At 44.0% G+C, this 16,305-nt stretch overlaps 1 protein-coding gene across 1 annotated transcript in view; it reads left to right on the forward strand.

Moving 5' to 3' along the window:
* Window positions 1-16,305, forward strand: part of grik2 (glutamate receptor, ionotropic, kainate 2) — a gene marked incomplete at both ends in the record, with an annotated part of 157,514 nt that overhangs the window by 99,399 nt on the left and 41,810 nt on the right. The window contains 4 exons of the mRNA XM_080857505.1: window positions 770-877; window positions 2,876-2,989; window positions 11,430-11,636; window positions 14,085-14,308. Of these exons, the coding sequence (XP_080713631.1) occupies window positions 770-877; window positions 2,876-2,989; window positions 11,430-11,636; window positions 14,085-14,308 (653 nt within the window). The remainder of the gene's footprint in view (window positions 1-769; window positions 878-2,875; window positions 2,990-11,429; window positions 11,637-14,084; window positions 14,309-16,305) is intronic.

The raw sequence follows: 16,305 nt of genomic DNA on the forward strand, positions 1-16,305 counted from the left end.
AGCAGTCTGCCTCGGCATGTGAACAACGCAATGTTGTTATCACCATGACTGGGCTTGTGTGTGCATAATTAGCCTTTGGAAAGATATCGTTCCCAGCTTAGCGGCTTTCATAAACACAGAGGTGCCATGATAGGAAAACAAGTGACTGGTTGGTACTCATGTGACAGACAAAGGGTAGGAGGTTCACTTGATTGAAAGAGTTTTTTAATGATGACAAATGTTGGTTGCAGTTGGTGTGGGAGGAGGGGAGGGGTAGAGATTGTGTGGTTAAAAGAAAGATAGTGAGAGTAGAGGGAGAGAAAGATAGAGAAAGAGAGAGAGAGAGAGAGAGAGAGAGAGAGAGAGAGAGAGAGAGAGAGAAAGACAGAGAAAGGGAAATAGATATGCCAAAGAAATACATTTCCAGACAGCTACTGCTCTCTTGAAGAGGACATGTTTTATTTTGTCATTGCCACTTCTACATTCTGCAAACAGTCCTCTGTGTGGGGATCTGTGTGTGTGTGAGGGTCTGTGTGTGTTTGTATGTGTGTGTGTGTGTGTGTGTGTGTGTGTGTGTGTGTGTGTGTGTGTGTGTGTCTCTGTGTATCTGTGTGTTTGTTTATGTGACCCACTTGAAGGTGAACTCTTTAATTCCTCTGAATAATGAATCAGCGGGCTTTGCCAGGAATGGATTAATGCGTGCTGGCCGGCGCCTCCAGGTTATGATGTGTGTGTATGTGTGTGTGTGTGTGTGTGTGTGTGTGTGTGTGGTGTGTGTGCTCACCTTTAGGCCCACTGGGATGGCTTGACCGGGAGGATTAACTTCAACAAAACCAACGGCTTGAGGACAGACTTCGACCTCGACGTCGTCAGCTTAAAGGAGGAAGGCCTTGAGAAGGTATATCTGTGTTGTGCTGTGAGTGTGTGTGTGTGTGTGTGTGTGTGTGTGTGTGTGTGTGTGTGTGTGTGTGTGTGTGTGTGTGTGTAGTCGCACAATGAAGCATAAAATGTGCTGTTTATGTTAAGTTATGGTATGTGTCATGGATGGATAGATGTCAGCATTGAATGCATTATGCTTCAGCAGATATAATTGTGTCAGTATCAAAAGTCAAACATACACACACATACACACACAGACACACACACACACACACACACACACACACACACACACACACACACACACACACACACACACACACACACACACACACATACACACACACACACACACACAAACATAAACAAACACACAAATACACAGAGACACACACACACACACACACACACACATATACACACACACCTGCCTCTCAGCAGCCTGTGACCCCTCTCATCCCACTGGTAGTCTGGTAGTGGGCGTGTGTGTGTGAGTGTGTGTGGTGTGTGCGAGAGTGTGTTGGTGCCTCCATGAATAATTTAGCCTATTAATAAAAATAAAAGCCTTCAGAGACCCTCTGGCTTTATGAAGACTGAATTAAAGAGTTGATTTGCAATTACAAGCGAAGGGTTGAGGCGTTTTCTGAAGGAATCTCAAGCACTTTGTTTTGAGCCTCTGTTATTGGTGCTGAGATGCCGCCGGCCCCCAGGGCTTGATCTCTGTGGCTGGGACCACCTATGTCGAGGGTCCTCAGGGAAAATAGAGGTTGGAGGAGAGGTTGCATATGCAAATGAGGGATCTCACACACACCTCTCAACGTTATATCATCTTCCTTCTAATGATTGTCTGGTTCTCTCACTCTTAAACACACCCACTCACGAATACACACCACACACACATACACACAAGCACATAAATATGTAAACACACACACACACACCAATTCACCAATACATATTTACATAGAAAGATTCTATATCATCCCTAACATAATTTCCTGTTAATGTTTAGACTCCAGGCACATTTGAATTCAGACTTCGGTCGACCGTGTCCTCTGGGTGTGGCTTTGTAAATGAGTGAACTCTGTAGATTTACATGGCCAGGAGGGTCTTTAGGAATATTAGGCTTTTAAATATTTTTTTTTACAACCTTAAATGGATCATTAGGAGTCATTTTATTCAGGAGAACAGTACTTGAATGAACTAATTGGTTAGAAGCTTGCTTAACATGCTGATATGTATAGAGGCCTGCCTATGAGAAACCTGCAACAAGACTACCTAAACCTTGACATGTGTGCGGTGAAAGATGATGTACCTTAACCTTTACATGTGTGCGTTTACAGATGATGTACCTTAACCTTTACATGTGTGCGTTTACAGATGATGTACCTTCACCTTTATGTGTGTGCGTTTTAAGATGATGTACCTAATGTCTGTTTCTGTCAACTCCAGTGTCAAGTATGACATAACACTATGATATTAGTTAAGGTTACATTTCTACTAGAAACTAGGGTTGTTCTGACACTCAGGGTTGAGCTGGGTCATAGGTCATATGGGTCAGTGTTCCACTGAGGTAACACTGTAACGTAAACCCTATTTTAATGACGGCTCTCCTGAATGCTGATGCTATAACAGATTTTTAGAATATGACATAGCTTTAAACTGAATGTTATAGTAGCAGCTCTCATGACCATTACCAATACAAATTAATAGCCATGATGAAATGGTTATGGTACCATTCCTAACATGGTTGTAATACAGCAGTGTTTTCAAATATATGAGTTTTATTGTGTATTACTAGCATGTCAGATCTCCATCAGGCCTATGTGACCCAGCTTGCTACTTGAATCATACAGAACATCTGCACTTGTTGGTAATATTATGGGTATATCAACACTGGATCGTTCAGTAATGGTTTAAATGCTAGCAAATTGAAAGATTGTCCTGTGCAGAGACTATATTTGCAGATGTGGCAGTTATGTCTATTGATAGTTCTTTATGGTATGTCTTCTTATAGATTGGGACGTGGGATTCTCCAACCGGACTGAACATGACTGACAATCAGAAGGGGAAAACCACAAACGTCACAGACTCTTTATCCAACCGCTCCCTAGTCGTCTCCACCATACTGGTAAAAAAACACTCCTTCCTCCAAACACAATATTTTGGCAAAACCATAATTTGTAATCACAAGTATTTATCTGCACCATACCAGTAAATAAGTACTCCTTTCTCCGAACACATTCTTTCTCACTGGATCCTGGCCATACATTGAATTGTTTACACAACCAGTTCCTGATTTTATCCTTCTAGCAATACATAACTCAAATGTTTTAGCAACACATAATCATACTGCTGTTATCAATTTCTTTTGCTGTCGTTTTGGTTAAATTGCAACAGTGATCTCGTCAAATAATCAACCTTTACTTTAACTTCGTGCTCAACACAGTAATAGTTGCCATTTTAAAATGTGGTAGCATCTCACAGCCCAAGAATGGACGAAAACAGCCCTCTGCAGGGGTTTAGCCCACTGTCACCCGGCTAATATTACTGTTCCCTCACCTCTCAAAGGCCAGGTCATGGAGGATTTACAGATAAACTGGATTGCCAGGGGAAAGCGTTTTCTTCCCCCCCCTCCCTCGCTACTACAATTATTTTTGTTTTTATGAGATCATTCCACTGGCCTGAGGGTGGAGATTGCTGTTATGGAGTCATAAGGATAAATGCGTGCGTCATCCAGCAGCATACCACAGGCTAGTCACCCGCTCCTCTGTTCATTCGATTCAGAATGATGAACCTCACCCACTGCCTCCCACCAGAAGACTTCAGAGGTGGATTTCGATCATACTATCTTTCCTGACAAAACGCAAAATCAGATATGTTACCCTTTGTAGAAAAAAAACAACTATTTGTAATTGTGAAGGTTCCTCAGACCACAGTGCTTTTGATTAACAAACTAGTTCCAGTACTTATTGAACCTGCTGTGGGATATAAATTCTGCAACTGTATTAGCAGCCAGCAGAGTTGTGTAGCTAGCCCATGGCAGGCAATGTAAGTATGGCTTGTAACTTTAGAAACATGGCTTATGTCCTCTCCTCATCTTGACACCTTGAAGTGGCAGCCAAAAAATTGATACAGCACAAACATTTCTCTAGAACTCTGTTTCAATTTCAGCTTACAAAACATGATCCTAAGCAGGAAATGAGGCATAGCAGTTTCTTATACGTGCTTATTTATTTACTTACTTACTTACTCACACCACCAAAGCATTTTTACATCAGGGGAACAGGGAAGCAGCCTTTTTGTCAGAGGTTGCATGCGCTTGTTTCTCTACATATTTTCTTGTTTTTTTCTTCTTCTCTCTCTCTCTCTCTCTCTCTCTCTCTCTCTCTCTCTCTCTCTTTCTCTTTGATTCTTTATCTTGCTCAGACGAAAGACTGTAGCTGGTCCTAATGTTGTTCATGTTGTCACATTGGCCAGCATTTTTCCCACGTCTGTTTTTCAGTCCATGGCCATTAATATCGCAGTTATTTTCTCTTGTTTTTGTACTACTCCGAGCAACCCAAGGGGGTTTCTGTGTGGTTCAAACAGCTCAACTAAAAGCGTTGTTTACCTTATTTGTGCCGAATGTGGAAGTCTTATTCTGGGAATCATGTCAGAGGCTTTGCTGAAGCGCAAATGAATTACTGCACGTGCCTGTGTGAGAGGTCCTGAAAAAGGCGTTCTTCACGCTTGTGACATGGTCTTTAACTTCACAGCTGAAGGAGAACTCAAACTTAGCTGTTTGTGTAACAACTGTGACAGGAAATCGTTAGTCCGTCCCCCCCCCCCCCCCCCCCCCCTTCCAAATGCATACCGCAGAGAATGAGTCACGCAGACAAAACAAGGGGGTGCAGGGATAAAGAAATAAAGAAATTAGAACAATTTAGACTGCAGTTAGCAAAAAATCATGCGTGGCAGTAACACTGTATACACCCAACTGAATCCTGCCATTACCCACCGTAAGTGTCTCTTTCCTCGTCTGCACAGTGGCCCATCTGCTTTGAGCTCATACGGCCATTATTAGCTAAGCTTTTGGGCTGCTGTAATTGCTCACTGCTGGTGAGTCATGTTGCAGATGCAGAGGTCTCTGAGCTTTAAAGAAGTGTGGTGTGTTTGGAGGACTCAGGGGATCAGAGCTTGTTATTTTTCATAACTTCTGGACCCCTGTGTCAATGATCACTCCACTCTCGTTACCTGTGTCCCTCTACTGGTCCCAAGCCATGGAAAGTTTTAGAGATATTTTGACTTCTCCCTGTCTCCTCCTCCTGCTGAGACTGTGTCAAATCGTGTCTCATGCAAAACAGTTTTCAGAAGCAAATGTCTCAAACACATGCGCTTCTGTGGTACACTTCAGACATGGAGAATTTCCATCTGGTTACATCAGTGCAGTGACTGAGGTCTCTATGAGGTGTCTGAAGCACATTACAGGGTTCAAGGGCCTTCGCTGTCTCACTGCCGGAGAAGACAGTCAGAAACTACAAAGAGGTCCTTGTACCAACCGTCCATCACTGTGGGAAGAGACGGGCAGGGGGAGATGAGCTTTCACAGCAGGTGATGCATATGCAGTTATTGCTCCACCATTCCAGAGAGCCCCCCCTCCCCCCTCTTCCTCTGCAAGATGATGTGCTGCCAAGGCTGCTTACTGAAGGGAAGGGTTTCTTTTTTCCTTCCTCTTTTAAAATAATGAAAAAAACTAAAGAACAACGGAGAACATCTACGTGAACAAAGGAGGAGACAGAAGCATTCTTGGGACACGAGAGCCAGCCCTTCTCTCTTATGTGCTGGCCCTCTGTTGTCGCTCCGAGGTGCCAATCAGAGCAGTGCCGGTGATGATTCTGTATTCAGAGCATGAGAAACAATTAATTAAAAGAGAATTCGATATAAGAGGTTGATTTACTCCCTCTCCGCTCCATCTATCCATCTCCGATCAGAATGAATTAAGCGGTACAAATCCTCGCTCTCACAGCCTGACGCCCCAGGATCAAAGGTGCCACAAATGAGAGAAGAGGCATTGAGTGTGGAGAGAGACAGAGAGAGAATGAGAGAGAGCAATGGAGGGAGACAGAGGAGCGGCGATGAAAGTCAGACTTCACATGAAAATTTAATGCGCTCAGGTTCGTTTCAGGAGGCCTCCATTGTTCCGAAGGGTTTTCTGTGTGAAAGTGTTTTTAATGGGTCGTCGCAAGCAAAGGCAAACATTCCCTCAGCTCAACTTTTCAAATAGAGGAGTGAAGGGGGAAGGGAGGGCCCAATGGTCTGGGGAAAGAAAGAAAGATCAGAGGAGAGAATTCAAGAGATTGGGAGCTCAAAACAATTGCAAGAGAAAGACAGGTGGGCGTAATGAGGAGGCAGTCATATCTGATGTGTTCAGTGGCGAGGCCAGGACAGGATTGGGTTTACAGCTCTTTCCTTGTTTACCTGACCCTTAGATGGCCACTATGTGTTGGAGTTACAGCTGGAGTTACTTACCATTTGAGTTTGAGTCCATTCCAGCTTGGTTAGACTGAAACACTTTGATATTAATTTAATAATATAATTTTCGGGATAGAATAATTTACTGATGCTTACCATAATTGATTACGTTGACAGACATCAGGAGTAACCCTTTCCCCACTTAACCTACTGCTACGTTCCCTTCTGGGAGCAAGTCAGGTGTGTGTTGAGCCACACAAAGCATTAGCAAATATCTTTTGGCTAATTATTGGCATTAGCCATTAGCATTAAGAATGAGCGTGCTTCTGTAAAGGAAGGCTGCCTCTGAGAATGCCATTGTGGGTGTGTGCATGAGGTATCACTCATTAGCGATATGACTTATGTGTGCGCGCGTTTGTGTGTGTGTGTGTGAGTGTGTGTGTGTGTGTGTGTCTCTGTGTGTGTGTGTGTGTGTGTGTAATAGGCCTCCTGGCTGTTTGTGGTAATTGCAGTCTTTCAGTGCTGACAGGAGGTTGAAGGTTATGAGTGGCTAATGGCTTGAAAAACACTGAATTCTTCTCCCCCGAGTTTCAGCAGACCTGCAGTACACCCACACGTACACATTTAAATTGAAAGTTACAGATTCAGGAGCATTCAACGAAAAAGATTAAAAGATAACCACCAACTGAACCCCAAGGTGGTTTAAGAATCCGTGTATCATTCGTTCATTTGTTTTTCCGATTTAGACGAGAATTGAAAAAATGAAAACAACGTTTGATTTCTCGTTTTTCCCTTTTCAAAACCAAAACCAGAAATCGGATTACGGTTCGTTTTCTCGTTTTTTCCATTCTGCACCCCCAAACGGAAAATGGAAAATGAAACATTTTTAAGGTTGGATATTCATTTTCCAGTTTTCAATGAGGGTTCCTATCTCACAGAACACTTGCAGTGAGACACTTCAGCAATCTATCTATCTATCTATCTATCTATCTATCTATCTATCTATCTATCTATCTATCTATCTGTCTATCTATCTATCTATCTATCTATCTATCTATCTATCTATCTATCTATCTATCCATCCATCTATCTATCTATCTATCTACGTATCTGTCTGTCTGTCTGTCTGTCTGTCTGTCTGTCTGTCTGTCTGTCTGTCTGTCTGCCTGCCTGTCTGTCTGTCTGTCTGTCTGTCTGTCTGTCTGTCTGTCTGTCTGTCTGTCTGTCTATCTATCTATCTATCTATCTATCTATCTATTAATCTATCTATCTATCTCTCTGTATATCTATCTATCTATCTATTGATCTATCTTTATATATTATACATGTATATCTAATAGTGATCCATCCCTCTCTATCTGTGCATTACTTGTTATGGCGATCTGTACATCCATTTGTTCATTAGTAATGCAGGTTTTGCTTCCAGATGTAGGATGCAATGCTGAAGCTCTGGGAGGGGTTGCAGACTTTGATCACATCTGACATCTGAACCCTCCATCTGTGCCAGGCTGGTTCCATATGCCCAGCACTGCAGAGCATGTTGGGGCCTGTGGCATTGCCACTGAGGGAGAGGAGATGGGGAGAGAGAGAGCGATAGAGAAAAAGAGAGAGAGATAGAGGTGGAGAGTAAGAGGGGGGAGAGAGAGGACTGAATCTTTCTCTCTCTCTCTATATGACTCTCTTCTGCTCTCTTATTTTAGCAAATTCTCCAGTTTGCGAATAGAGTCTATTCCATTTTGTGCCGTTTGCTCCCTGATCATTTACAGCCGTTCAAACTGACTCCATCTCTCACATACTTGAAGTACTTAAAATCCTGAGACTGCTGTCCTAAAAGAGGAGCTTGGATATGCATAGAATACTAGCAGCCAGGAGAATCGGAGGAGAAGATAGCCAGAGGACCTAACAGCTATTGTAGGAGTACACTCTCTCCGGCAAGTCACAAGTAATATTAATTATTTATCTTTTTCTCTATGGGTTTGGGGAAGTGATCCATTTGGGATATATACATGACATATGATTTATATGATTGAAAGATATCTAGGCAATCAAAATCAATTGATATTAATTTGTTCTATTAACATAGTCAAAGCAAACAGACCCCTCTTTTTTATTTTTAGCGATTACAGACACCATTCCTAACAGTGTGGGCGTTTGCCCGTAATGGCACCCTTCTTTCTTTGCATTGCTACAGTGACTCACTAGCGCCTCTTGAGGTACAAAGTGGTATTATGAGAGACGGAGCGGCTCTATCTGGTTAGCATGCTTTATCAGATATCTAGTTAACGCAGTTCATAGATGTGCCTGTCATTTCATCAAAACAGTAATTTCTTTACATTCTATAGTTTTTTAATGTTTTAAAATAGAATTCTTTCAAATAGCGCCTTTTATTATCTCCTATTGTTTTCCCTAGTTTATCAAATAGGGCTTTTCTTATTGTACACGCCGTCATGTTAGCTGATGAGGATCTCATAACCTGGAAGCTCTCATATCACTGGTACTAAATCTCAACAACTCTAGAAGCTCGGGCCAAGATGCTCTTTCATTTTCCCATGGTTACCGTGCAAAAGAGGGAAGATAGTATCACCACCCCCGTGTATCCAATTTCAGAGAAGCTGTCTCAACAGGATCCGACACCGTGTCCAAACACCACTGTTTGTGCCCGTCTCTCTCCCATCCAGGAAAATGTGTGTCGTTTGTTACCATGGCGACACAAACACAAACACACACATACACACATAAATAAGCCTGACACATGCTCAAATACACACACGCACACACACACAAACACAAGCGCGCACACACACACATACATAGACAGCAAGACACAACAAGACAGCACTCCCAGGCACATCTCTATGGTCAGCATGCTTGTTTTGCAGGGCTTTGGGACAGAGGAAATTATATCAGTGCTGCTATATTAAAGAAAAGAGACCAAAGGGGGTGAGTCTTCCCGTCAGTGACATGAAAGTCCCCTTCCACCTCTGTCTAGACTCTCCTGCTCCCTCTTCCTTATACACAAACTGTAGGAGACTCTTCATTTTAGAAGAAATCTCCTCATTAAAATCTGGCCACAATGTACCTAGCAGCTATCAGTGAACCACAGTGAACCGCCGGTTGAAATAATGTAAGGGTGAAAAGGAGCCAAGCCCTGCGTTTAAAAGCCTTGTCTCACACTCCGGAGGCCGGATGATTACTATCTGCAGGATGCAAAGCTGAGCATGTATCAGTGTGGTTCAGTGAAACGGCACGCTATGAACGTGCGTCTGAATGAAAAAGGAAAACTCTTATCCATAATTTACCCGGTTAAGTATAGCAGCAATTAGTTACACTTTCCGTCAGGAGAAAGGAGTGCAGCAGAGGGGAAAGCCTAATTGGTCTCACAAACGCAGGAAGCATTTTCAATGACAGATTGTTCAACAGGGATGAGAATCAGGCTGTGTGCTTTGTGTGACGCGTCTGTCATTCTCCTCCCCAGCCTCTGACAGGAACATGCCTACACATTTGCACACAAGTCACCATGCAACCTGACGTATGAAAAAAAAAGACTTGAACACACTCACTCATTCACACACATACATTATGCATATTCTCAATTCTCTGAAGAACTAAATAAAAGCTGCTGTCTTCATGCTAGATGTCCTGGTAAAAGCAGGCTGTGTCTTCTTGGCTACTTCATGCTGCATGTCCTAGTGAAAGGAGGCTGTGTCTCCTTGGCTAATTCCTGCTGTGAGTGTGTGTGGGAATGTGGGTGGGCAGGTTGGTGAAGAGTGCTTATCTCTGGTTGGATGTGGGCCATGGATACGATACACCACCTCTGAAGCAAACATTGGTACTGTGGTGTGCGTGTGTATTTTTTGTGTTTGACTCTATCTTTGTGTGAGTGTGTGTTTGTGTGTGTGTGTGTGTGTGTGTGTGTGTGTGTGTGTGTGTGTGTGTGTGTGCGCGCGCGTGTGTATGCGCGTACACGGGCAGTGGTGATGGAGAGGTACGTGTGTTTTCGGGGTGGAGGGATATCGCAGAGCTGAAGCCAAACACCTCATCCTCAATATCTCTTTCTCTCTCACACCGGGATGTTTGTCATCCTTAACTCGCAGGAAGGCAGCGTTACAATCCCAGTCAAACAGGGGCAACATGGGAAGGTGCTGACATACTATCTGCCCAGTCTCTTTTCATGTCCTTTCACTGCTTATTTCCTTTAGATGTGACGCGTCTTCTTTTGTTGTGTGGTTTTCTCTGTGTAGTTTTCAGAGATGGATTGAGACACATTGAAAGAGAGGAACACTAGAAGGGGGTAAGAGAGGGAGAGGAAGAGGAAGAGGGAGAGGGAGAGGGAGAGAGAGATAGAGTGTGAAAGAGAGAAAAAGAGAGAGAGAGTCATAATAGAGATGGAGAGAGAGGGGTCCGTGCTAATCTGCTCTGCTGTGTGCCGCGTACAGAGCGATCCAGTCAGCACTCGAGCCTCACTGGCAGGCTATCGCTTCATCGGATCTTATTTACAAAGCATCTGCTGGCCAGAGAGGGGAGCCACCAAAGCCTGTGCCTGGTGTTACACTGCGCCCGAGCCCACAGCAGCACCGCGCCAAAAGATAGGGGGGATTATCTCTTATTATTATGGTCATGCATCGCTCTCACTGCACTTCACACATCCTTTGGAGTGTGTGTGTGTGTCTGTGTGTGTGTGTGTGTGTGTGTGTGTGTGTGTGAGTGTGAGTGTGCGAATGCGTGTGATCGTGTGTGTGTATGTGAATCCTCTTTTATCCAAGCATGGAGTCCCCCCCTGCAGAGACACGCACACATTTTACACACCCCTTGCCAGACGAGGTGTCTGTAGGGATGTACAGGCCTCAAAAAGGCTGCCATCTCCCACCTCCTGAGGTCTTGGGGGCCAGAGAGTAAAGTATCAGAGGAGTGTGACACCCACTCACCCTTTCCAATGCTATCTCACTTTCTCTACACTCCTCTCCTTCACTTCTACGGACTACATGTGGATCTTACAGGTTTGCGGTGATGTAAAGATTTGAATACTGGTTTAATAAAGGATTGTTAAACCTCTCCTTCCTTTCTCCCTCTCCATCATTATCTCTCTTTCTATCTCTCTCTCTCTGTTCCCATGGCAGGAGGAGCCCTACGTGATGTTCAAGAAGTCGGACAAGCCACTGTATGGGAACGACCGCTTCGAGGGCTACTGCATTGACCTGCTCCGTGAGCTTTCGATCATCTTGGGGTTCACCTACGAGGTGCGCCTGGTGGAGGATGGGAAATATGGCGCCCAAGAGGAGACCACCGGCCAGTGGAACGGCATGGTGCGAGAGCTCATTGACCATGTAAGTCAGTAAGCCCCACCCCCTGGACATGTAGTCCAACACCCTGGGTATTAAGCTCCCCTGCCCCTGATAGGGGTCGCAGTTCAGGCCCAGAAAAGAAACAGATACTGATCTCATGAGGGATCCATTGTAGCGTCCGAAAACCAATTCCACCCCTGCCCTCTTCCATTTGGCTCCACTTATGCCTAAAATGAATATGTAGTATGACACGTGATAGGAATATCTTGATTGCAATAAAGACAAGACCATTATTACAGTAATGTACATGGTTCATGATGACATTACTTTACATTTATTATACTTTATGTGCTGCACTTTATGCCGAGCCTCTACCTGAGATCTGACTGCAATGCGAGCTATGCTACTTCTGCATGTGGTCTGGTTGATCCAGTCTTATTCTGATCCCAGTGTGTTTCATGTGCCTGTAATTGAATTCAATTTTATTTACATAGTGCCAAATCAATACACCCTAGTTAGTCCCTGTGTCGCATTTTCTCTTCTCCAGATCGATCTTAAGACAGTGTGTGTGGAGGTGTGCAGGGTTGGGGTGTGTGTGGGGAGGGGGGGTTGGGGTGTGTGTGTGGAGGTGTGGGGTTGGGCTGTATGTTTAGAGGTGTGTAGGGTTGGGTAAAATAAGACACTTCTCTGGTAGAGCTAGAGACTGGATGAAGCACGGAGACTCAGGCATGACTTGTTTCCCCTATAGAGCTTGTTAAAACACACACACACACAAAATGTCTTTCTCTTTCTCTCTTTATATCTCTTTCTCGCTCTCTCACTCTCATTCTCTCTCTCTAACACACTCACACACCCATACGCACTATCACACACAAAATCTTTCTCTTACCCTCTATCTCTCTCTCTCTCTGTCCCACACACACACAAACACCTCCCTCGGACTGTCTCATTAAGCTTGACAAAATAAGACCCCGACAGGACAAATGGCGTGCAGACAGAAAAAAAAGGTCCCTTGCTCAGTCTATATTCAATATCTGACCTCATTATGGCCAGCACAAGACACTCACACACCTCAGTACCATGCCATGAGGCGAGACATTTTGTTTGTCTATGGATCTCTCTCTCGCCCCCTGTTTCTGTGGAATGTATGTAGCATGGGCTGTAATTTGGCCCAGACAGCCTCTCACATGATCGCAATGTCTAGATTTAGATATGATTTTGCTTATGGAGAAGCAACACATAATCAGAAGAGCGGGTAAACATGTACACATACAGATATGTAATGATAAAATGATAAGAAATACAAATGTGGTATTTCATATGGAAGGAGGTGAAGGGTGGGGCGTGGGATTGGATGCCGTTGTTTTCCTCAAAGCTGGAAAACACGGAGAGAGGAGTCTTTTAATGTCTCCCCTCTGAGAATAATTACAGATAATTTGCCAATCCCATTTAGTGCGCCGCCTTATTTCACTCACCAGGAGTCCGATTGAAACTACTGATATGCTTATTTAACATTGCGTTGTTGTGCTAGAGCAGTCTTGCTGTTGGTGTGGACCAGACAGCTGAAACTCATTCCATCTCCCGGTGATAGATGGAAGCCTTACTAGGACAAGTAGGATATTCCCATGAAAAATGATCTACTTGACATTGATGCAAGCGTTTAACGTTAGCTGTCCGAATTGTGCCGGACATTTATCAACCGCAAACCACTTTGCAATCTCGGTCTCGGTAAAGAAGGTCACATGGTAATGACCCACAGTCTATTTTCTGTGACTGCAGAAAGAAGAACATGTTAAAAGGAAGTTTGAAAGTGTGGGAAAAAAAAAACATCTAACTTTTTGACCATTCTATGAATTTATAAGGGGTGGAAATGCTATGATCGTAAAAAAAGAATGCGTAATTTTCAGTCTGCCCATGACCTAAGGCACCCTATAAAACTCTTGCAGCCAGAGTCTCCCTGTATCAGGACATCTGTGTTCATTACTCTCATCCATCTTCTTCTTGGGTGGGGGTGGGGGTGTGTGTATGGGGGGGGGGGGGGGGTGGAATGGTGAGTGAGTGTGAGGGTTGTGTTGGGGGAGGTGGGATGGAGAGCTCCATTCCTGTGGACTGCAGCACGTGCAGAAACTGCATACCATAACAAGCATCACTGTCCATTCAAAGCTGTTGAAAGAGTAGCTAGAAAGAATCAAGCATTAAAGAAAAAAGGGGAGAGAAGTAATGACAGAAAGAGAGAGTGGAAACAAGAGTGAAGAAGAGTGGATGAAGTGGTAGAGTGAAACAGGGACTGGGGGGTTGTTACATGATAGCGCTAGATAGCGTAAGCAGGGAAGGGGAGAGTGGACAGGCTTTAAATTTCTCCTTAAGTGCTGCAGGACAGATTCTGTGGTGTATAAAGGCCCTGTTTTCTTAATTTGATTGCCTCTAAATGTTCGCTGCTCTGCTGACTTATGGCCTATCCTTCTTCTGCTCTGCCTCCTGTGTTGACAGAAAGCTGATCTTGCAGTTGCTCCACTGGCTATCACCTACGTGCGGGAGAAGGTCATCGACTTCTCCAAGCCCTTCATGACGCTGGGGATAAGTATTCTCTACCGCAAGCCCAACGGCACCAACCCCGGAGTCTTCTCCTTCCTCAACCCCCTCTCACCTGATATCTGGATGTATATTCTGCTGGCTTACTTGGGTGTCAGTTGTGTGCTGTTTGTCATAGCCAGGTAACATGCCCCACTCATAGTCATGTTTGGACCTTTCAAAGTGCTCAAGAAAAATGCATCGCTAACAATGCTAACAGAGTGACTCAGTTCCACTTTGAATTTGAAAAGTGATAATGACAATTAACACAGTGCTGGTAACATTAACATTTATAACAGACCACTTTCTTTCCACGTCTACACCTACTTATCGACATAACCCAATGATTCTAACATCCTTAACTGAAACTGAACCAGACTCAGTTTATCATACCAGTTGTTTGATTAAGGCTAAGACTCAACACATTATTCCCAGAATGCACCATGGGTCTCTGATAGGGTAAACACTAGTGGCCCTGGAGGTCTGATCCGACTCTCCTGCAGTTAACTGAGGGCTGGCTTCCGCGTTCATCCCTCGGTACTGATACTGGGCTGGGTGCTGTAGTGCGGAATAAGAGGATGCTAAGTGATTCATCTGCTTCCCTTTCCACTCCACTACCCCCTCAGCACTCTCTCTGGCCAGGACATAATACGCAATAGAAAAGAAACCTTAAAAGCAGAGATGTTTAATCAGCCGTTTCAAGACCGAATGCCTCTGTGTGTGTGTGTGTTTGTGTGTGTTATTATGTTTGCCTGTATGAGGGGGACAACGTATGTGTGTGTGTGTGTGTGTGTGTGTGTGTGTGTGTGTGTGTGTGTGTGTGTGTGTGTGTGTGTGTGTGTGTGTGTGTGTGTGTGTGTGTGTGTGTGTGTGAGTTTGTGTGTGTGTGCCAGAGTATGAGTGGGAGTCACTGCGCTGTTTCCTTCTTGGTGTGAGCAGCAACCCTTCTTCACTACCTCACCTCACTGTCCCCAGTGTCTACAGTTTGTGCTGTCTTTTCTCTTCTGTTCGCTCTTCACCTTGCTTCAAATGGGACCATCTATGCACTCCATAGATACTGATGTATTTACATAGAATTGTAAGTGTGCTGGTGTCATGGGCATATGCACATTTGACTCAAGCAGGAGGAAAATAAGTAGCAGTTGCATGCTTGCTGTGTTTGTTTGTGCAAAATAACAAAACATGAAGGATGTAGGTGATTTAGGTTATCTCAGATCAGTAGCAATCACCTCCATGCCCCAGAGAATGTTCCGGAGTCACAAAGACTGGCTTCAGGCCAGAGTAAGCCACCAAGAGCACGACTTTATCATTTTCCATCACAATTTTAACAACGTGTCTCTTTGGAATTTATGTCCACAGTTCTAGTATTGTTTCAGCATACCACGTAGCAAAGATACGTCACTATCCAATTACTGCACAGTGTCCTTGTTTACAACACATATTCCAAAAGGTTATGATCTTCTCTTGATGAACACATTTTCTCTTTTTATCTCAGAGTCAGAGAGGTGACTTTTATTTGCCTCCGTCTCTGTGAGACACAGATGTTTCCGGAAGGCACATTGTCAGCCGGGGTCGTTTGAAGCACGGTGAAGTAGAACAGGAAGAAAAGGCTAAGTGTTAACCTTAAAACTCCTCTGTGCTCACATCTCCCCTCCCCACAGTTGTGACCTGGGAGTTTTACCGTTAACATGCGCGTGTTTTTCTTTTTCAATGTTACTGGCAATATGAACACACACGAGAATAACAAGCTGCAACTGTCATCTAAGTTGGTTCAGAATATGCACCTATACTCTTATTTCCCTGTAGGAATAATCTAGGTAAGTGTTAAATATTTACAAATAACAAAGGACCACTAGTGTTAGGACATCTCACAAACCTTCAGAAGCATGCAACTACTGTATACTCACACAAACCTCACTAGAGTACCTTAAGAGTCTTTATGTATTGTGTCTTTTTGCACTCTGTTTGTGTACACATATATTTATGTGTGCATGACTGTTTTTTTCTCTGTGCAAGATTGTGTGTGTGTGTGTGTGTGTGTGTGTGTGTGTGTGTGTGTGTATGTGTGATTGGGTTTGTGTGTGTTTGTGTGTGTGAGAGAGGAAACGAGAGATGAGAGATAGATCACAGGGTGACATAA

Source organism: Sprattus sprattus (assembly GCF_963457725.1).
Source record: "Sprattus sprattus genome assembly, chromosome: 19".
NCBI lineage: Eukaryota > Metazoa > Chordata > Actinopteri > Clupeiformes > Clupeidae > Sprattus > Sprattus sprattus.